At 37.9% G+C, this 24543-nt stretch overlaps 1 protein-coding gene across 1 annotated transcript in view; it reads left to right on the top strand.

The window, feature by feature from the left end:
- Positions 1 to 24543, top strand: part of PCSK2 (proprotein convertase subtilisin/kexin type 2) — a 115628-nt gene that overhangs the window by 45472 nt on the left and 45613 nt on the right. The window contains exons 3-5 of the mRNA XM_034432414.3: positions 10468 to 10581; positions 13309 to 13417; positions 18759 to 18796. Coding sequence (XP_034288305.1) covers positions 10468 to 10581; positions 13309 to 13417; positions 18759 to 18796 — 261 coding nt within the window. The remainder of the gene's footprint in view (positions 1 to 10467; positions 10582 to 13308; positions 13418 to 18758; positions 18797 to 24543) is intronic.

Genomic DNA, 24543 nt, shown 5'->3' with positions numbered 1-24543 from the left:
ACATTTCTAGTAGGAACCTGGTTAAAAAGGTATTATTGTCATTGGCAATAATGAATATAAATATAGGTCAATCTACACATGCAGCAGAATGCAGAATGCTGGGAAAGATTGGAGAATGTTGAAATAATAAAATGCCACGCACAGGATCAGATTCTGAGTGGAATAGCACTAGCACTTAGACTTATATACCACTTCATAGTGCTTTACAGAACTCTCTAAGCGGTTTACAGAGTCAGCATCTTGCCCCCAACAATCTGGCTCCTCATTTTACCAACCTTGGAAGGATGAACATCCATTTCTCCAGCCCGATATAACAGACAAAATTAGTTTATGGTTTATTAGTGCAAGTTTACTTTTCATACAATTACTGACTATTTGTTTGGGTACACAAGAATCCAAATGTTAACGTTGTTTGAGAATAAGAATTGTTCCGTAATTAGGTATGTGACTATGATCAACTTTTTGTTAAGAAGTTTAAAATTCAATTTGACCAGTAAATAAATCAAGAAGACTTGATTGTGTGTCTTACATTTGCTTTATAAAGAGATGTGTTAAACGAGCTGGAGAGACAGTACGAAATGAAAGCCTTAGATTAAATCTAACTAACTAACTAACTATACATGCTGGGGTCAGATCCAATTAAATTTTTGTGTATTTCTTGGCTGGAGAGGCATTGAAAAAGATCAGGAAATGAATCCTGATCACAAGGGGGAGTACATTTTCTAATTTTAATCTTATGATTAAAACAGTGCGGATATTAAAAATGACAATAAAGCCACAAATAGGATGAAACTGGTCACAGGATGAATGCCTCATGGTGGTTAATGTAACTGAAATACTGCATAGGGTATATACTGTGTAAAAGAAAGGACTTTCCTACTTCCCCCCCCCCCATGGAAGTCATGTAAAACCCTGTACAAAGGGACATGACACAATCTAACCCCTTCATCTCTCTCTGCTCTAAGAGTGTAGGAGAAGATGCACTTTATATCTACCGTTATGATAGATAACTTGTGATAAAAATCTGATTTTTGAATGAGGTATCTAGATAAAGAAGCCCAGTTTTATAATCCTTGAAAAAAAAGTCATCCTTGGTTGATTGAATATAGGCAACCTCACACTAGTGCAGTGTGCAAAAAATCTGTTTACTGTAAACTCATGAATTCTGTTAACTGGGTTCTATTAAAATGCAAAAAAAAAAAAAAGCCTTCCATTGGAATGCACAGCATGTTTGCAATTTACAATATTATGACCCCTTTCTCTTCTTCCTTTGGGAATAGTCATGTACTGATGAATTTGTTAATTTGTTCTGCCCAGCTGTCTTGCTGGTTTATTAGCATCCTGTTATTTTATGCAGTATGCTTAAGTAGAAGTATATTAAAACTTAATACCCAAGGGTCATTTTTCCTGTTGATGTTTTCCAATCACAAGGCCATCTTTAGAACTACAGTATGTGAACTTTTTCCTCTAATGAAGAACCAATGAGAAACATGCTAGTAATTTAGTCATGCAAGGATAGAACTTCTAAATATGGGCAGAGGGATGCACCCCCCCCCCACTATTAGCAGGCTAGATTAGAGGATTATAAACAAAGAGGTTTATTACTTACATAAGAGAAAGGAATACTATATTCTATAGTTTTAGTTTTATAATGTTTCGGGTATGACCCTAAAAATATAAAGGTTGGATCTGGAAACATTCATTTGCAAAATGTTTATTGAGCAAACATGAACTTTGGGTACCTGTATTAAAAGCTTTGCGTATGGATTTTTTTTTTTCCTTATCCAATCTGTTTTCTTACAGATTCTGAACCTTTAGTCAGAAAACTGGTGGCTGTTATTTCTAATGCCTGAAGAATCATAGGTTCCTCGACTCTGTATTGAGTTACATGTACCACTGTGAGGATAAAAGATTATAATATTATTTCAAATATAGTCTACATTTTTCTCCTTTTAAAGATGTTATAATTAAGGAAATAAAGGGAGTTGACGTTTAAAATAAATTGGCACAAAGCAAGACATAAAACTAGAATTTCGTATGCTAAAATCATGAAGCAAAACAGCAAAACAAAATTTTAAAAAAGATGTATCATTGAGGAAAAACTGTTGTTAGCATGTCTACCACATTGCCCAAAATTGATATATCTTATTGCTTGAAATTGATATATATCTTTTTACTGGTACAACGTAGGATATTGCATTTCCCCACCTCCAGAGTAAAAACAGTGCATTCAAAGGGATTCATTTGGTGAAGCACGTATGATGACTTATTCCAGAACTATCTTTGATTCTTGATAGAATTATTCAAATGATTTCTTTTTGAGTTGCCTTATACCATGGGCCCATCATCCAGGTTAGCTGATATAAGACACTTTAATATGTCTGCGTATGGTTAGAGCATTAAATTTCTAAATTATTTTGTAGAAATACTGTAATACAGGGGTTCCCAACTCTGGGCCAAGGGCCACTACCAGGCTGTGGCCCACTCAGAACTGGGCCATGGAAGCATGTGCCACTTGCACGAATGGAGATTGCTCACATGGAAACCCCCCCCCCCTCTGTCACTGCATTATGTGTTTGTCAGCCGAGCTTCCATTCTAAGACTTAAGGTAGCCTGCCAGAGAACTTTAGCACGTCTCTGTAGTAACAGAGATAAGATTATCTTGTGATTTCTGAGCTACTGCGCATGTCCAAGCTTAAGGAAGAAACTTCCTGATCTTTTTTTCCTTTGTCCGTCTGTGTGATAAAACTGCCGGTAACGATGTAGTTAGTAAGTTTGTTTTATTTCTTTATAATAAAATGTTTCTTAGAATATATTTTGGGTTTTCTTTCTTTAAAGTATACAGCATGGAAAACAAGATCCATCCGTCTCTAATTAAGTGCAATTACCCCAGGGGAGTATCAAAGCTGATTTACGCTTCGACACTCTCTCCCCCCACCAGTCCACAAATCTGAATGGTTGTAGCCTGCTCCTGTAATACATTTCCTAACTGTTAGACATACAGATTTGATGAGGGTAAATAACTGTTTTATACAAGCACAGTAGAGGTGTTCATCCAGAGGAAAATGCAAGCCAAAGGGGTAACACCCCCTCCCTCAACTTCACCACCATTGATTTAATCTGGTTCAGCTCTCATCTAGTGCTTGTAAGATTATATCTTACTATTATTTAATTTCACTCAAAGAAGAAAAGCGAAACAACATTGAAATACACTGTTCAAAAATGATTTGAAAAGGAAGGTTCCCACTGTGACTAAGTAAACAACGATCTTCAATAGCGGTAGTTATTTTGTCGCTTATTTTACTTATAATTTTCCCCCCTCCATGTACACGGTTATGCTTATAGCTGTAAAATTGGGTATATTTTTCCCTTGAATTGATTATTAATTCTCATCTCATTTATAAATATTCCAAACTGTGCTCACATGGATACATAGTCTTAAAACAGGCTCTTGTTACATAATTCCATTTATTCCTCCATGCATGAAATCTCTGAGCCTGGTAAAAAGAGCTAGTGACACCCAGTGAATACAGGATGCAGATGAAGGTGAATAAGAACAAAACACATGTGCATGTATTTTGTACCTGCATATATCTAGCCCTCCTGCAAAAGATTGTTTAAAAATGATTCTTCGTCATCTGAGATATTTTGCTTCAACTGTTTAATAGTGTGTTTCCCTGAAAATAAGACTGGGTCTTATATTAATTTTTGCTCCAAAAGACGCATTAGGGCTTATTTTCTGGTTAGGTCTTATTTTTCGGGAAATACAGTACTAAATGCACGAGTGGTGAGTTGCCCTCAGTTTGCACTGGTTCTATAGAGCTGGTAGTAAAACTGGTGGGAGGCTCCGCCCACCAACACCAACATCATCAAAATCTGCGCGAGCGAAGCAAGCACGCATGCGCAGCCCCATTGTGAACCAGTAGTAAAGGTAAGTAGAACCCACCTCTGAAATGCACCCATCTGCTGACAATCTTAACTCGGGCTTATTTTGAGGGTAGGGCTTATATTATTATATTGAAAAATCATGCTAGGACTTATTTTCCGGTTGGGTCTTATTTTTGGTGAAACAGGATAGCAGACACTGGGTTGAGTATTAAGGTTTGGGGAAACTGTTATCCTTTCTTGGCCAGATCTGGAAGAGTTGGGGGTGGGAGGCACCGTGTTACGGTGGTTCTCCTCCTTTCTCTCCGACCGGTCGCAGTTTGTGTTGGCAGGGGGGCAGAGGTCGACCTTGAGGCCTCTCATCTGTGGAGTGCCACAGGGATCGGTCCTCTCGCCCCTTCTGTTCAACATTTATGTGAAGCCGCTGGACGAGATCATCCGTGGCTTTGGGGTGAGATACCACCAGTACGCTGATGACACCCAGCTGTACATCTCCACCCCAGGCCACCCCAACGATGCCCTTGAAGTGATGTCCCAGTGCCTGGAGGCTGTGCGGATCTGGATGGGGAGGAACAGGCTCAAGCTTAACCATTCCAAGACTGAGTGGCTGTGGCTCCTGGCATCCCGATATAGTCAGTTGACTCCATCACTGACTATTGGGGGTGAATCTTTGGCCCCCACAGAAAGGGCTCGCAATCTGGGAGTCCTCCTGGATATGCAGCTGTCCTTGGAGGAACATTTGATGGCTGTAACCAGGGGGACCTTTTATCAGGTTCGCCTGATTCGCCAGTTGCGGCCCTTTCTTGATCGGGATTCCCTGTGCATAGTCACTCATGCCCTCGTCACCTCTCGCCTTGACTACTGCAACACTCTCTACATGGGGCTCCCCTTGAAGAGCACCCGGAGGCTCCAACTGGTCCAGAACGCAGCAGCGCGGGTAGTGACGGGAACAGCATGGCGCTCCCACGTAACACCGCTCCTGTGCGAGCTGCACTGGCTCCCGGTGGTCTTCCGGGTGCGCTTCAAGGTGTTGGTCATCACCTTTAAAGTGCTCCATGGCATAGGGCCTAGCTATCTTCGAGACCGCCTGCTACTACCGATGACCTCCCATCGACCTGTGCGCTCCCACGGACAGGGCCTCCTCAGGGTGCCATCAGCCAAACAATGTAGGCTGGTGACCCCCAGGGGGAGGGCCTTCTCTGTGGGGGCACCTACCCTCTGGAATCAGTTGCCCCTAGAGATAAGGAGAATCCAAGACCTCAGTGCCTTCCGCCGTGCCCTTAAAACCCACTTTTTCCAGCAAGCCGGGCTGGTTTAAGAAGAAATTTTTAAATGTTTTAATTGGTTGTGATTTTTAATTTTTGGGCCAAATTTATATATATTTTAATTGTTTTTTAATATTTGTATTTCATGTTCTTAATTCTGGCTGTACACCGCCCTGAGTCCTCAGGGAGAAGGGCGGTATATAAATTGGAAATAAAATAAAATAAAATAAATAAATCTGATGACCCCTACTAAATTCATATTGGAATTTAATAGTATGTCTCTTTATTGTCATCACTTATTTGATATGCTTGGAATAATGTTTCATAGCTTAGCTTCTTTCAGACAAAACATTGGCCTCAGTGCCTTGGATATCTGCTGAGTGTGGCAAAGGAAAAATGACCACACAAAGATCATGGATATCATCATGCAAATATTGCACCTTATGTACTTGTATGAGACATCATGACATTATTGCAAAATTGTGGGGTTTTGTGCAGTGATATTATGGTGCACCTGTTTTGACAACATTGTGACTTGTTACAAACTTTGTTGCTTAAAGTTCCCTATAGGACCTAGTGAAGCAGCAAAAATACAATCCAGTCAACCCTTTAGAAATATCCGTAAAGAGAGGCATGCAACAAAAAGTTGTGGGTGCTCCAACACTGGAGGGTTTTTATAAAGAAATTGGACAACCATTTGTCTAAAATATTATAGGGTTTCCTGCTTGAACAGAAGGTTGTATTAGAAGATCTCCAAGATCCTTTTCAACTCTGTTATTCTATTAAAGATACTTCAACAAATCCACCTTTATTGCTTCCTTCTGATAAAATGGATAAAATGTAATTCACAGCTGCGTTCCCAAGCTATTACTGTTTCCACCTTTTAATGGGTATCACAGTCTGAAAAGAAGGGTGAGAAAAGATTTGTAGATATGATGTTCTCCTGCCATTATTCTTCTCTGATGAAACATTAACAACTTGTCCTGGGCTATTAAAAAAGCTCTCAGACTAACAAAAGGCCTTCTTTCAGCATCACAACAATATGTATTTTAAAGCCAAATATAACCATACCCCTTGGTGAATTTCCTAAAGCTGGAGGCATATACAATGGGTGGTGAGATATTCCCACATACCATGGCTGTAGCTCTACCATTTATTCAAAGGATTAAAGTGAAACCTATCAGAGATATATCTGTGCAATTGGAAAAATGATTCAGGGGCTTTGTATAAGTGCTACTAAGGAAATTGCTAGCAATGCACAGTCACCAATTCCTTAAAAAATATATTTATTAAATTTCAAAAACAAACATTAAAACATAAATTAACATAAAGGAAAGATGGGGAAATAGATAACAGGGTAAGTTAAAAAGTGACAAAAATGCATCAAAGAAACATATAGCAAAAATGACCTCTGACCTTTTTATTTACAGAGTTAATAATACAATACAATAATTTTTCTCTAAATTTAAACTGATTTCTGAATATTAACTCCTGGGAAACATGTTTAACTGTTCCAGAATGCAGATATTGATTACTGTATTTGATTGACGTATCCCTAAATGACTTTTCACAATATTTCATGTATTGTAAGAATGAAACAAGAGTTCTAAAAAAAAGAAAGAAAAAAAATAAGTGATGTGAATCTTTTGATGTTTTCATAGTTTAAGACTTGTTTTTTCTAGATTTCCTGGTATAGATTTTTCTAGATTACCTGTAATCTGAAGTTGACTCAATTTATTATTTACTGTTTTTTTAAAAAAAAATATTATATGTATATGAAATCTTATTCTGTTCACCGCCCTGAGTCCTTTGGGAGAAGGGCGGTATAGAAATTCAATAAATAATAATAATAATAATAATAATAATAATAATAATAATAATAATAATAATAATAATAGTAGTAGTAGTAATTTTTAAAAAATCATACTGGATATATTTGCCCATGCTATATTGTGGAGATTCTTGCATTGAAAAACATACCCTAACTCAAATCTGCCCAAGGTTTCCTAAACAAATTGTGCTGCACACTGTACAATACTGCCTCTTTATCTGCCCGAATACCTACAGTGTCACATTTTAGGACTGGCTAGCAAAGTAGGTGACCTCATATTTTAGGACACCAAGTGATGAGTGTCAGCCTCATCGCATATTGCTCACTCTTTGTAAGATGCTACGGCTCGGTTTTAAAACCATTCACAATTGGCTCATTTCCAGCGGTTACATTTTCATTTCCTCTGTATCTTTCTCATTCTCATCACGAAATGTTCAGTGATAACTCTTTAATCCTTTTCTGAATCCTTCTATCTCAGTAATGGTAGTATTCTATTGTTCAATTATAAGCTTTAAAAAGCATTTGGATATGCTATCTGCTCTCACTAGCTGTAGCTCTGTAGATTTCATAATTAGATATCCCTATATATGAGAACAAAAACAAAGCTTTGTATTTCATTTCCTCTGTACATTCCACATTCACATTATCTGTGTCATTGAATCTGGTTCCTGAACGAGTAAGTTCTAGCAGTTGAATTGTTCCTATTTGTACTTCAAAGTTTCAGCCACTGCCACTGTTCTTCCTGCTCAAAATTTCCACCATTCTTTGACTGTATTCAAACTGAACTCAGGGGAGAGTCACCTCTAGCTTGAGCATAAATAACAGGTGACAAAGTGGGACACAAGTGCCTATAGAAATAAGTATGGACAAGGACTTCTAATGCATTTGGGTCTTAGAATTATGCTGTTCATTATTCTTCTGTTGTTTTTTTTCCCTAAAGATTTCTTAACTCTTAACTCTTAACTCTTTTTACATTTTGGTGATTATGAAAGCATGCTGTACTGGGTAGTATGTTAGTCAACACTCAGGAGAACTGGCTTAAAATAATTACGTACTTAGCAGTAAAATGTATTTCTTTAATTTTGAACTATTCAGATTTCAGCTCTTCTTCACTCTTAAAATTTTTAATAACATGTACAACTTCAATTTTTTTTTGAAGAAATATTACACACGATCTAGGAGGAGATATGATCATATTCTCTGAACTTATTTCATAACTTTCATAATTCCTCAGTATGAGATTTCCAAAAATTGTAGTTAGAGTCCAAACAAAGCCTAAATATGTGTTACCAATATAGCCATAGCTCCTTGACATCCATCTTCCTCAATAAGTTTTCACTGATATATAGCAAGTTTTTTTTTAAATGCCAAGACGCTTTGGAAGGATTTTATTGGAAGAAGCCCATGAACCTAGTAAATATAAGCAGTTTATTAATTCCATTAGATATCATCCCATAGTTTTGAGTGAGACCTACTATCAACATATACAGTTTCTAGAATTCTTGGATGTATGAATTTATATGTGAGTTAATTAAACCAGTCTAACAAATACCGGTAGCACAAATCAATAGTCAAGCTACGTCCCATTCATTCATTGGTTGATAAAATTGTCTCATTTTGGACAGAATATATGATATAATATTAATATTATTATGCCCGGCTTAGGGCCGGGGTATCTACGAGACCGCCTTCTGCCACCAATAGCCTCCCACTGGCCAGTACGCTCGCACAGAGAGGGCCTCCTCAGGGTGCCGTCCACCAGACAATGTCGGCTGGCGACCCCCAGGGGGAGAGCCTTCTCTGTGGCAGCGCCTGCCCTCTGGAACAACCTCCCCCCAGAGATACGCACAATTCCAGACCTCCGGACTTTTCGTTGGGCCCTGAAAAGTTATTCATTTCACCTAGCTGGGCTGGCTTGATCCCACTGTTTTTGGTTAATTGATTCTAATTGGGTTTGATTGATTTTAATTGGGTTGTTTTAAATTGTGGCCAAAAATATTTAATAATTTTTAAACTGTTTTTAAATCTTATATGTTCTGTTTTATTCTGGCTGTTCACTGCCCTGAGTCCTGCTGGAGAAGGGCAGTATACAAATTAAAACAAACAAATAAATAAATATATTTTGTTTCCCGATATGAATTTTCTTTTCTTTTCTTTTTTTATTGAAAAAGTTTTCAAATACAAAATTTTCCCCCTTTTTTCTTCCCCCCTCCTCCCTAACCCCCCCTCGCCACCCATCCCCCCCTGTGACTTCTTCACAACAAAAACCTAATTCATAACAGATTACATAATATTTTACCATCTCCTTACTCCTCCTCTATATACTGACCCTTACTTACTAAAAATATTATTATTATTGATATTGTTACTTTCTCCTTTTACCATACGTTTCAAAAAAAAAAAGGCTGTCTACTATAACATTGTAAGATAACTTCTAATTTAGCATAATATTATTATAACTCCCAATTTAGCAATAATCTCCCTTTTTCTCCTCCCCCAAGCTTATATCTATGTATTATTACAACATTTCAAAACAACCTTCCACTTTAAGACTATATAATAAATCCTACTTTAACATTTATTCTTTGTGTATATTAATATAACATTTCAAAGCAGCATGAATTTTCTATTTTGATAAAACTCTTTATTAAAAGTTCATTCCTCTGGCAATTTTGTCAGGCACAGATGAACCAAAAATGGCTCACTGAGAATTCTGGTATTTATTTTGACAATTACAGATTGCATTCAGAACAGAGTACATTTCAGTTTACTGTTGTGTATTTAGATATTTAAGGAAAAACAGCTATAAAGGGAAAATAGGTACAATTGGTAAGGAAAAACTTCAAATCATATCTGAATGTTATTTTTTTCAGTTATCTTCAAAGGCAACCATGAAAATATTTGCATACAAGATAATTTGTTGTTCTTTTTCTGAGAAACATAAACAACTTCGGCTAAAAGTCATGTTGTAGCCCCTGACTTGCTTGTGATGTAATATCAGATTGTTTGTGACATAAAACTGAGATGGGAAAAGTTGGTGGAGCCAATACAAATATTTAATCTCCAAAATAATCCATATCCTATCCAGATTGTGGTTTGCCTCCCAGTGTCAGTTTTTGTGGGATGGGTAGCTATACAAATTAGATAAATAAATACCCCATCCTGAACAAATTATTAAGTTTAATGTATATAGCAAGGGAAAAAAGCCACAAGCTACCATGAATTCTGCTGAATTTTAGTAAGATAATAAAATAATTCAGGCAGTGGGAAAGGGAGCAGCTAGCATATGTTATCTCTGAACCCAGGTTTTGACCTTCTCCTTGTGCCCTCTTGAGTTCATCTGAATAGGGCCAAACTATGTACCAAAAATAAAATTACATCTTCTTTAGGATGCTTGCTCCTACACTTCTAATTGTAAAATAAGGTAAACCAAAATACTTATATTCTTTTACAAGTCCCAATGGAGTATATAATTGACTTTTGCAGGTAAAGAAAGTTGTGCAGCAGGAAGGTTTTGGGAGAAAGAAGAGAGGCTACAGAAACATCAATGAAATTGTCATCAACATGGACGATCCTTTATTTACAAAACAGTGGTACTTGGTAAGCAGACTAACCCTTTCCTTCTTCACAGCAGGAGAATGTATTGCCTAATATGAGCCCCTCAGACAGAACTTGGAATACAACAATGGAATGATTCTGAAATATAATTTAGTTATTTTTGGCAAATTGTAAGCTCTTTTAAAGCCCCCTGTATTGTCTTGGGAAATTTTAAATCAAGAAAGTTGGTATGGATAAGTTAGCTGGATTTCTTCATCAAATTTCAGTTGGCACACCGCAGTTGGGATTGAGAGTTCCCTTCCCTTCCCCTCCCCTTCCTTCCCTGTCCAACATGGAGCTACTAGATTAATACTGCAGATGGGTCCCTGAAAAAAAGGGATAAAGGGAGAGGACCAGGATGAAGAAATTGTATGCAATATAGGAAATATACCTTTGAACTGACAGGATGCAGTAATAGTCTGCTTAGGAGAATTGCCATCTTTGAGCCAATGTGGGCCAATTATCTCACTGGTCCAATATAACATTTGGCTGATACAGAACTGCATAAAATTTCAAGTGATCTGGCCATTTGAAAACCATGGCAGCCAGTCTGCCTGTTGGCTAACTTGTACTGCACTGGATAAAAGATAGATTGAGCCCATATAAAATTTATCAATTCAATCTAAATACTGGCTAATGTAGAGGTGTGCTAGCCTGTAAGTAGATCTCCCTGCTCAAAAACCCTATTGGTCAGGGACAAACAATGGTGTGATTTGAGGGCAGATTGACAGATGCAGGTAACTCTTTGCTTCTGTGGACTCAGATTATTTTTCCATAGCCTTCTTCTACCTGCCACATTTTTTACTGACCCAATTGCAGCTACATTAACTGTAACTCTCTTACACCAGTCCTGGTGATAACTGACTCCACTGAGTGAATATGCCACTTTTTAAACTAGCTTTTTAAGAGGGTTAAGTTTCTTGCTTGCACATATCTAAATATTACTATATATATCCATAGGAGAACAAGGATTACATTGCTGGGATAATTAATATATAGATTATCCCTAAATCACAAATTTCCTTGAAAGCACAATTTTTATCCTTATAATAAATCAGTGTGTCCTGTTCAAATGAGAATTTTGATGTCCACTGTAAATAAGGGCTCAGGCTATGAAGCAAGACCCATAGCAGCAATCGGAAAAGATTAGATATAGTAATTCAGGACCATGGCCAGTTCCACATATCTGCTTGAAGCTAGCAACTATGTAATTACAGATTGAATTTATTCCATTTGTTTGTGTTTATTTATCAAATACATATGGCTGCCTATCTACCAGAAGGAAAGATGGTGAACAAGAATAAAGACATGGTTTTACATCTAGGCCAGGAAAGTCTTTTGAAAGCTTTGTCTTTTGAAGGCTATAGATAACTTTTTCTTTTAGTGCCCATCTAGAGTCTGGTTTTTATAACAGCTTCTTCTTAGTAGATGTATGAGGAGGTAAGCAATAAGAACAGTGAGGAAAATATTAAGGAATGTTCCTCAACCTTTCCTGCTAATTCGAAGAGGCTAAATAGTAGTCTTCCAAGTCACAATGCAGCAGCAACATTCCTGTGTGTCACAATGGATCTAAGATAGAAAGCCAATTCAGAAGAGCATCAGTGGCTAGTGGGCTTTTGGTCCTGGGTCATGGCACAATGCATTTAAAACTGTTCTTCTCTATTTTTACTTTGCCCTTGATTTTACTACTCTAGAGTTTTGCATATCAGATCTGGCTTTCATGATTATTTTAATGCAGATTGCTATGCTGCTTTTTTTAATGTGTTAATTTGATATTTAATGAATGAGTTGGTTGGAAATGTCAGTATATAAGGGTTCATTAATTGGAATAGACATGGTAACAGGTCAGCCAATGAGGACTGTTTGGTGACCCAGACGACTCGGAGCCTGGGCGTGACTTAGGTTCATTGATCTGTATATATATATATATATATGAGTGCTTCTGTGATTCTATAGCTTCTGTGTTCATTGATTCTGTACTTCTGGATTCTGAGTTTTGGTTCTGGCTTCTGCTGTATGGTATTGTATACAAAGAAGTTTCTTATATAAATGAAACCTACTGAATTATTTACTTGTGTGCTGGTTGGATTGCTGCAAATTCTAAAGGAAAGTATCCCGTGGGGTTATAACAAATACTTATTTAATTTGAAATTTAAATTGTTTGAATGAAAGATCAACTGAATTGCCACATTTTAAGACATGGCTATCTGGATAGCAAATGCGTTTTTCTGTCTGATGAGACTTAAAATTCTCAGCAACATAATCCTACTTTATGGCAAAACATAAATGAATATTGTATTTTCCTTCTCAAAGAGAAAAGTATTTGAGTTCCAAGCTAGCTTTAAAGAGTGTTTTTTATTATAGTCTCATTCTCCTCATCCACCAGATGTTTTGGACCAAGAAGAACTGAGACTCTGCCATTTCCTTATACTTCATAAGATCAATTGTTGAGTTGTGCCATTCAAACTGCATTTCAAATAGCACCCCACTACAGCAGTGGCATCCATCAAACAATGAAATCTATTAAGCCTCTTGCATTGTGACTTAAATGAGATCCACATTTTATGTTAGTATTTATGAATTTGTGCCTCTTTTTGGGCTGCATTTCCAAGGAAATGAAGGCCATTTGGTGGCGGATGAATCAGAAGGAATCTCAGTGGATGTAAACATTCTGCTTTGTGCCAAGCAAATTAGTCTCTTATGCTTTTTGTTCAAAATGTGATGCATTAGATCAACACTGGGCAAGCAGATGGGACTCCTGGCCTTGATTTAAATGTGGCTGAAGCCTGGGAGCTGGGCTACACAGGAAAAGGAGTAACGATAGGAATTATGGATGATGGTAAGTGAAAACTAAAACATTGTGACTCTCTTGTAAATTTCACCCTTTATTGTAACAAGGAATGCAATTTAACATTAAAACTCACTCCATTATTCACTTCCTTCAACATTTTGGAATGTTAATTAAAAACCTTAGAAGATATTCAGTCATATTTTTTACTAACAAATCATCATCCAGACAAAGTTCCCTTTGGATACAGTCTGTGTATAATGACAATTTCTTAAATCCAATCTACTGGAAAGCATTTAGTTAAAGCACCTTAGTTTACTAATTAGGAAAAGGGCTAGCAGAAGTAAATATTGAATTAACTGCCACGTTCTTTTTGTGTGTTTCCCCAATGTGTTTCTAAAAAGAAAGAAAGAAAAGAAAAGAAAGAAAGAAAGAAATTTTAATGCCTTCCTCCATTTACCTGAGCTGGATTTTTAACCTGCATTGTAAGCTTTTCCTCACAGTGCTAAAAATAATCAGAAAAGTTGCTATGCTTGAACAAATCCCCAGGGACCTATTCTTGCTCTACTGATGCTCCACTGGATAAATGAGGCTGCTTGTCTACCGATAGCATTATCCATTTGCACTTGACTCACAATTCCCTGGCTCCTTTATTTGGGTCCGCAGAGGAACCGCAGAGTTACATTTTGCAGTGACTGAACACAACTGAGACTTTCTGTGTCCAAGATCTCCCCATTTATGTTTTTGGATTGGGGTGGGGGTGGGGAACAAGGCGAGCATAGAATGGAAACACTGCAAATTGCTATCATCTAACTGTAGATTGTTACTGATGTGTACCATTTTAGGAACAGCTTTTCTATAATCTTAATTCCATCTATTTTGGATGTCCTCGTGATTTTTACCCACACAAGGTTGTTGAGGAATTAGAAATCATCATCAGTCCTTGTTCAAAAATATCCAGACCCACACCTACTGGATTTAAATGCAGATTAGATCCAATTAATTTTGCACTTTCATATTATGTCACAATTTCTCATAACTGACATCAAAGCACAAATCTGAGAAATTATGTGGCAGTATATTTTAGACTGCTATAAATACCAACTGACATGGAAGTAGAATGGAATAAACAAGGGTGACATTAGAATGAAATAATTAAAAAAAAAACAGTTGGAAACTCAGCAGAGCTAAGCAATGGTGCAAACACATTTTGATGGTTTAGAATCTCAGCAAAGATGAAAGACAGGGCAGCTAATCAGTCTTCAAACTATGTGCCAATCCAGAACATCTATCCTCAATCCACTATAAGTCTCTGCAAGCAGAGAGGAGTAATAACCTAAATCCTGATCATCTATTCTATAGGCTGCCTATTAGAACTACTTAATAATATGAAAGCAAAACTTGCTGTAAGGTGCAAAATCAACAGTTCCTAAATCCTTGTCTTCAAATTGTTTTTTCCCTGTCTCTTGCTGATTAAAAACAAGTACACAGATATTGAATGAAAGTAACCAATCTTATTTTTTAAAAAACTAATTTCCAAAATAACTTTGATGAAAAGTGAAGGCCTCTGCATACCTTGCTATTGGGATTATTGTTTGTTTTTTCATTTTGCAAATTTCTATAAAGAACTGCTATAATCAAAACCAGTGCAAGAGGGATAATAAGTAACTAGAGAAATGGAACTTCCTTAAAATGGAAGTCTGCAAAATTTTGCTGTGCTAGCTACAGGGAACAAAGATTACATTTGTTCACGGAGATGCAATTTTTATTCCAGCCATCACTGCCATTCAAAAATATTTTTTTAATGTCCTTTCACACTTATAGCTTGCTATAGAAGACCATATTAATATTTGATTATGATTTTCTATACTGCAGATAACATGGTTTCAGATGGAAAATATGCCACTTTGCCTAAATAATCTGAAAGAATAAATGTTCTGGAATAAAGGCCTGGAAGCTAAAACATAAGAGGAACATTTAGGGGATTTGGGTTTGGCTAGTCTAGAGAAAAGAAGGACTAGGGGGGACATGATAGCAGTATTCCAATACTTGAGAGGCTGCCACAAAGAGGAAGGGGTCAATTTATTTTCCAAAGAACCAGAGAGCAGGAAACAATGGATGGAAACCAATTGAGGAGAGAAGCAACCTGGAATTTACTTTACTTTACTTTTACTTTTATTATATTTATATACCGCCCTTTTCCCGAAGGACTCAGGGCCATGAACAGCCATGGTAAAAACAGTATACAAGACAAAAAAATTAAAAACTTAATTAAAATAATTCAATCACTGGCCAAATTTAAAACACCCAGCTAAAATCGTTATTTAAAACCCCTATCAAAACCCAATTAAAATCCTTTATCCCATCAGACCGGCTTGCTGGAATAATAGGGTCTTCAGAGCACGATGGAAGGCGCGGAGGTCAGGGATCCTTCGTATGTCCGGGGGCAATTCATTCCATAGGGCCGGGGCCCCCACAGAGAAGGCTCTACCCCTGGGGGTCGCCAGCCTACATTGTTTGGCCAATGGCACCCTGAGGAAGCCCTCTCTGTGGGAGCATACTGGTCGGTGGGAGGCAATCGGTGGCAGAATGCGGTCCTGTAGATAACCAGGTCCTAAGCCATGGAGCGCTTTAAAGGTGGTAACCTGGAAACGCACCCGGAAGACCACCGGGAGCCAGTGCAGCTCGTGCAAGAGGGGTGTTACATGGGAACAATGAGTCGCCCCCATTATTACCCGCGCGGCTGCATTCCGGACCAGTTGGAATTGAGGAGAAACTTCCTAACAGTGAATTAACAATTAACTAATGGAACAGCTTGCCTTCAGAAGTTGTGGGTGCTTCATCACTGGAGGTTTTTAAGAGACTGGACAGTCACTTTTTTGAAATGTTATAGGGTCTCCTGCTTGAGCAGGGGGCTGGACTAGAAGACCTCCAAGGTCCCTTCCAGCTCTATTCTGATTCTGATTCTGAAGATATTAATTGGCATTGTTGATACAAATAATAAATTGATAGCAGATTTTGTATGCATTCTCTGGTCAGCATGCTGCAATTTTAGGCATTCAAAATTCTGCTTCTCAGCTATGAAACAATATGCAAATTAACAGATACATACTTCCAGAGATCGTTTAATTAATAGGATGCTTCAGTTTGCAGATTATTTGGGATGTAAAGAAAAGGTAACACATAACTGATTGTTACCATGGTATTATTAGGCAACATTAATGATGTTATATAATAATAACCTCAAAGTGTGCAAATCATTTTGAAATGTAAGTGAATTCAAAGCCTTTTTTTCAGTCCAAAGCTCTCTTATGAATGTTGTAAAACTGGAAGTGTTTTAAGATCAAACACTTCTTTTTCGAGCTCAAATATTCCCATGATCAAAACAGATCTTTCCATCCTCAAAACAATAATGTTGCACTAAACAAGGAGAATTCCAAACTTGAAGTAGAGTTTTTCAGATCCAAAATACTTTGAATAATAATCCCAAGAAGAATCTCCCATGGGATTTTCTACCTCAGATAATTTGATCTAACTTTGATTTTATACATGTTCTAGCAGAGGACAGACAATCTGCAGGGAATAACAGGGCAATCAAAGCCCAAAGCTGTTGAAGCTGCCATCTTGACATTTTTTATCACACCCTGAAGATGTCCCTTTATGCAAGTTTGTTTTCTGATTTATAAGCAATCTTTGGTGAATTCAGACCAAAGATTGCTTTCAGTAGATCTACTACCTTTTGCTGGTTCTTTTCATCATCTCAGTTTTATACATACCTGGTAAGTGTACTGTATTAAAATGAGGCTGGAGTGTAGATGGGGAGCTGAAACTGCACATATAGAGATGCCCCATGTTCTGAATACATGAAAATAATTCTGTCTTCCCATAAGCCTAAATAGCTGGTGAAGTGTGATGACCAAAAACCAAGTGCATTTGCAGATTTAGCCAATCAAGTCTTCTCAATGCATCTACATAGATAGTAAAACATTTACTTTCTTTTCCAGAGCAGGAATTTTGTTTAAAAACAGGAGGAGGAGGAGGAGCAGGAGGAGCAGGAGGAGGAGATTTGCTTTTATCTATTGGTGGCTTGAAATAGACTGCATATTTGCTAATCAACAAGGAAAATGCATTTAGTGGAATACAGTTGTTTTTAATGGAAGGTAGTTTATATTTTACAGATGAAGGTTGATGCAGCTAAATGTTAAATTCTTTATCAAAACAAAAAACGTAATGGTTTTTCTCTAAAGCATAAACTGAGAATGATCCAATTCACAATCAATCTTACAGAAGGAATAGATAACTCATGTACATCAGGTGCTTTGGTTTACAACGGATATAAATAACAGGCACTATAACCGATGTCAAGGGATTTATGGGAATCACAGTCTAAAACATCTACTAGAATGGGCACTGGGTTTCCCAAAATAGTTAGGAAATGCAGCTTTCTTTGAAAATGGCTATTGTGCAGTTTTCTTTCCCTTGCTACAAAAATTTCTGAGAGATCATATTGACCACATATATTTGGATTGGCATTAGCAAATATCTGATGATCTATGTTCAACAGTTTTCAATAATTCTGTACACTGACTAATTTGGAGTAATTTGACTAATAAAAGAAGCAGTAATGACATGAGGGCAAAAGGTAGCAGTTCTTCTCTATACCCTTCACAGTGTTTTAGGAAATGGAAAAACTTGTGATGAATACAGTATCCATTTCAGAAACAGGAAGCTAATGCCCTGATGACTGTAGGCCAAGTCAAGATATACAGAAAAGTAGTTCCTAAGGAAAAAGGAGTAATAATGACTATTGGTGTTTTATAGAACTGATGATATGAAAAATGGTGAGAACGGTACTATGGAGGTTATGATTGTTATCTGTATCATAAATTTGGCATTAAATCATGGGCAGGAGGACAAATATCATCATGAGATTAGCATGCAAATAAAATGATTTAAGTACTTTAGTTAGAAGTCATGCCATCATTGCATAATTGTACCATTTATATGATAATATCATGGCACAATGGCTTATCATTTTGACATCATTGTGGCTTGTGAATTTTGCTAAGTGACAATTTCCAGTTTAAATTCACTGAGATCTTTAATTTTGTCGAAACTGTTGGCTTTGTAAGACTCTATTTGATAAATTAGGACCAACTGTAAGCTTAAACTATTTTATCAGTAAATCTAATTTCTGTGTCTCAAATTTGCACCGTATTTCTGAACCGAGACTGTTAGCCTATATAAGAAGTCCTAAGGCCCATGTTTGACTTGTGATATGCTTACCTACAAAGTAAATGGATTTCACAGCTATTCAAAACATCATGAGTTCTACTATTTTTTCCTTCAATATACAGTATTTATGGTTTATTACGGCTGTTGATTTTTGCAGGAATTGATTATCTTCATCCAGATTTGGCTGCTAATTATGTAAGTATACCATTTCCTTCAGGTTACAGTTCTATATTTTTTGGCTAGTCATTTGATATCAAATAGTTAGATGCTTAAGAATATTAATAGGATAACGTGTTGATTTAGGTGACAAAATGGATACATAAAATATGTAGTCGCCATAATAAACATAGCAAGGCTTAACCTGACAACTTGTGAATTATGGCAGATATAGGTTCTGTCGAGGAAATGCATAGCTTTCAAATGCCAAATACATTTTATTACTAATATTCAAATGTGCATAATCTCAAAATCTTTATATAAAGTAGCTGTCACACAGTGGCAGCAGCCAAGATAATTTACCAAAAGTTATTACCTGAACTGGAAGAAATAAATTTTACATGGATCTGATGTTTAAAAATATTAAATACATAATATCTTTTCAATCTTATAAAATCACCTTCTTTTACCTTACAGCACTACAATGCAAACAAATACAAAGGCAAAATTAAGTTCTTTCACATTTAGAAGACTCTAGAATGTGATGAGAATTTTAAAAATGCCTTATCAAAGTGCAAATTTACTCTATGCAAAATTGGCCATAAAAATATTTGGATGCAAAATCACATTTTTAAAATCCAGCAAGAGCTTAAGATAGGGAAATGATATATACACGTTGCATAAATGTTTGTCTTGTCTTTATGTCTTGTCTTGCATAAATGTTTGTAAAAGTAGCACCAAGTGAGAGAACTAATTAATCCTGGAAGGGATTATTGCTTATTCCAAATAAGGTTGATCCCAGTGTTAAGGTAATTTCCATTCACTGAATATATAGAAAAGGTTCAGATTTCATTGTTTCCATTTAAAAGATCTCAAGTGGCAAGGCTGGGGCAAATCATGTCTGATACCTTGGTGAATTCCTATCAATAATAGGAAATAATTTTGGATTAGGTAGACCAAGGGCTTGTCTCAGGAGAAAACAGCTCTGTTGCTAAACTCAGATAATGAAAATAAGTCTTTATCAAACATAAACAGAAGGTTAAAACTAGGATTAATTCACCAATAGATTTGAATAAAATGTCTCTTAAAGAGACAACAGCAGGCCAGGCAACCATTTATCAGTTTACTACTCTATTCTTCAATTGTTTAAATAGACTTTTTTTAATGGAGCATAAAATAAAGTGATTAGAGTGAGTATGGAAGAAATGACAAGAAAGACAGATGGATGGATGAAGAGGCAGACAGTTGGATAGATGTGGTATGTAATGTACAGAAGAGGCACAGTTATTTTTATTATCCTTAAACAGTTCATGGAATACCAAGGATACCATTTTTTCTAGCAGAGTATGAAAGAATCAGAGCTCAGTTCAGTAAAATGTTATAGTATGCACAAGATCTACATTGTACCATGTTTTAAACCTGTGATGGCGAACCTATGGCACGCGTGCCACATGTGGCACCCGGAGCCATATCTGTGGGCACATAAGCGTTGCCCTAGCACAGCTCCAGCGCGCATCTGCGTGCCAACCATCTGATTTTCCGGCCTTCCAGGCCCACCGGACGTTGGAAAACGGGCTGTTTCTGGCCTCCAGAGGGCCTCCGGGGGGTGGGGAAGGCCATTTTCGCCTTCCCCAGGCTCCTAGAAAGCCTCTGGAGCCTGGGGAGGGCAAAAAATGGGACTACCGGGCCCACCGTGCCATCACATGCCAAAAGTGGGGGGAGCAAGGGGGGGTCACACATGCATGCGCAGGGGGGTGGGGCGCATTGAATTATGGGTGTGGGCACGCACGCGCACAACCCCCCCCACACTCCCCCCACTTTTTGCATGTGACAGCAAAAAGGTTAGCCATCACTGTTCTAAACTGAGCCATTAAAAAAAAGACTAATTGTGAATTCATTCTTTTTGCTCTGGTAGGCTTCAGGCAAACTGCATAATAATCAGAATGTTTAGAGAAGGAATCAACCTAGAGTTAGGCTAAAATTTTGTTCATTCTGGTAAATAAACAAAATGAAGGCCACATAGAGGTATCTTTCAACATGCATTCAAGTCTGAGAGATAGAGGCAAAAGCAGAGCTTTATGAAATGAAAGATAATTGCTTCAGATTGATCCCATTCCTTGAAAATGGCAAATCGTTTAATTTAGGGATAGATTTTCATGTAGGTGGTGGATATAATGAGGGAACAATACTGGGCCTTGTGCTATTTTATCATTACATACATAACTTACAATGTTTGATTACTTAGTAACTTAATTGTCTGATCTATTGGAGCATCCTTTCACTTTTGAGGTTACAAAATGTTATTCAGTGAGCTCAAGGCAATAGATGCAGGAGCAATTTACAACTTTATTTTAACAGTGTTTTTTTTAAGCCAAAATAAATAATGTTACTTCAACAGAAAGAGGAAATCTCCCTAGAAAAAGAGTTGTTGTGATTTAAGATTCCTATTAGCATTTAGCCTACCCTTTTAGTAACAGGTGGGTTGGGTTGAAGTTGCAAATATAAGGAACCCATTCCAGCTCCCTATTTTTTCTTTTGGGCAATAGCAATAGCATTTAGACTTATATACTGCTTCACAGTGCTTTACAGCCCTCTCTAAGCAGTTTACAGACTCATCCTCTTGCCCCCAATAACAATCTGCATCCTCATTTAACTGACCTCAGAAGGATGGAAGGCTAAGTCAACCTTGAGCCAGTCAGGATCAAACTCCTGGCAGTGGGCAGAGTTAGCCTGCAATATTGCATTCTAACCACTGCACCACCATAGCCATGATGACTAAGGAATTCAGATTCAGGTGTGTGTGTGAGTGAGTGAGTGAGTGTGTGTGTGTACACACACATATATCCTTGCTTCCATCATCTTTCAACCCTCCCATGTACATATTAATTGTTGTTATCAAAAATAATTGATCCAACTGTCTGTCAAGTATGTGGCAGCTGTACCTTTAGATGTTGGTGGCATTTACACAGTGGGGTAGCTCGGTGCTATAGTGACTCATGCTGACGATAGATGGAGTCATGCTCATCATGATTTAACACATCTTTGAAATCTCCCCACAAGAAACCTTCTGTTGAGTGGGAAGAAAAGGCACATGGTGCCAAAAGAAGAAAATTAGAAGCAGAGCTGATGAAATATTGCACAGAATAGGTGACATTTACAACTGCCCTTTTGAATTTCCTTTGGCAGCACAATGTATACAACACAATGCGACAGAATACATGATGAGCTATTTTAAACAGAGGTGACCAGAGAGCACAGCATAGTTAAGATGACTTTTAGTTACACTTGTTGGATGGGGAAAATGGAGTTTCCACTTCGTCTGCTGTTGGCTGGAAACATTTGATTCTAACGAAAGAGATTCAATAGAGAGATCTGAAAAACATCATCAGAAAGAGAGATGAACAAGTGCCACAATGGGCATTTTGTGCATGGTCTCTTCAAACCCAGAACAAGCTATGGTTAAAGAGAGATGAAAGTCATATACGTCACATCCTCTGAATGATGAGGATTCTCTTTCCTCCTTCTTCTCAGTTTTTTCTTGAAACAACATTGGGCTGAACCTGAGTTAGCATCGAAACCAGGGTGAAATCCAGCAGGTTCTGACAGGTTCTGGAGAACTGGTAGCGGAAATTTTGAGCAGTTTGGAGAACCAGCAAATACTACCTCTGGCTGACCCCAGAGTGGGGTGGGAATGGAGATTTTGCAACATCCTTCCCCCAGGAGTGGGGAGGGAATGGGGATTTTGCGGTATCCTTCCCCTGCCATGCCCTCCAAGCCACGCCCACCAAGCCACACCACACCCACCAAGCCACGCCGACAGAACCAGTAGTAAAAAAAATTGGAATTCACCACTGATCCAAACCTACAGTAAGTGCATTCAGATTGTCCCGCAGGATAGGAGATATCAGGGACAAGATTTCTAATCCAACTAGGCACTGAAACCTCTCTACTAGAAAACTAATATTTATTTTCTAGCACCTCTATCTTTCACTAGGACAATTTGTCAATGCCTGGGGAGTGGTGCGGGGGGAGAATCCTGAAGAAGTTTAAGTCAGGAAAATCATCCAGCTGACAGCTTGAAATTAAAGCGTTATCTAAAGTAACAGCTGGAGGAACAATGAGAAAAAGCTTCCCTGCTATACTACTCAATATAAGTACTGTTGTATTCATGTCGGATAATTGACTTTCAGTTATTGTCTCTCAGTTGCACTTGCTCATTTATTGGAAGCAACTCCTGATAACCAAAAACTAAGAATGCTGAGATAAACCAGCACAATTGATATCTGCAGCAGATAGCATATTCCCATTGGTGCAATTACCCCAAAACTAGCCTGTTCCATCCAATTTAACTTTCCTTCAGATGGGGGAATAAATTCTGAAACCAGAATGCAATCCTATGCATTTCTTTCACTGAAAGCTTGCAATGATTGACAGTTATATCCAAGTTGCCTTTGGCACAAAGAATTAATATCCCAGTCTGATTCTTTTCATACCTTTTGGTTTGGTGAAACAATGGCTATTTTGGAAAAATAAGATAACATGACTTACATAAAGCCTTAAAAGCTGTAAAGAACTGGATATTGGCCTTTTACAGTGGCATCTGGTTATTAATATTTAAATCAGCCTATTTATTTGTTACTTCATTTTAATGGATCCATTTTGTCTTGAAAATGAGAGAATATTCCTGCTGGATGTAAGTGTTAATTAATATGTTTTGACTGATGCCATATGACTTACCTTCCTTGGTCACTTTCATAAGAAAAAAAAACACACACAAAAAAAACCCTCAGAGTATATGCCTTTTGAAGACTAAAAGCACTAAACAGACATTCAGCTGTTGCTATTCTGTATTGCTTAAGGATGCATAATTAGGCATCTAATGCAAAGCTCAGCCCTCAAAGACTAGAAAAATACTTGTCTTTTTTGTATTTCCAGAACTTGCTTTAGAACAGAAGCTTGAAGGGGTCACCTTGACATTTTCCGATCCCACTACTGCACACTGTGTGGCAGTGTTAGTTTTAATTCACTTATATAAGGTAGAAGTGGCTCAGCAGTTCAGCTGAGGGAGCATCAGCTGAATGACGAAATGAGCTCCCATCCATTTGTCCCAGCTCTTGCCCACCTAACAATTTGAAAACATGCAAAATGCAAGTTGATAATAGGTACCACTTTGGGGGGAAAATAACAAGGACATGAAAGGAGCCCTCTCAGGCATACCCTGGATAAAGGTGATGCCATCGGCTGATCCTTTCAACTTGGAAGTGCCTTGGTAGGTGCTTCCAAAGCAAATCTAGTAACTAGAAAAGAACCATTGGGTGTCAGATTTTGGATTGAGTGACAGATTATGTCTCTGAAGTTGGGGTAAATTAAAAATCTGCCCCAGAGATGGCTTAAGGAAGAGACCAACTTGCTTATCTTCTATCTGGATCATTTGCAAAACCATCCACAGAATTTGGGTGACTCTAGGCCTGTGATGGCGAATCTATGGCAGGTGTGCCACAGGTGGCATACAGAGCCATATCGGTGGGCATGCGAGCTTAGCTCTGGTGCACATGTGCACACCAGTCAGCTGATTTTCAGGCCTTCTGGGCCCACTGGAAGTTGGCAAACAGGCCGTTTCCATCCTCTGGGGGGCCTCGGGGGGGGAGGCAGTTTTCGCCCTCCCCAGGCTCCTAGAAAGGCTCTGGAGCCTAGGGAGAGTGAAAAACGGGGCTACCAGGTGTTGTGACCCCAACTCCCGAGCCTGTCCTAACAGAGGAAGAGGACTCAGAAGGTGATGGGGAGGA

The sequence above is a fragment of the Pantherophis guttatus genome, chromosome 1 (genome assembly GCF_059756535.1).
Source record: "Pantherophis guttatus breed Tessera chromosome 1, ASM5975653v1, whole genome shotgun sequence".
Lineage (NCBI taxonomy): Eukaryota > Metazoa > Chordata > Lepidosauria > Squamata > Colubridae > Pantherophis > Pantherophis guttatus.
This window is presented reverse-complemented; position numbering and strand designations above follow the sequence as displayed.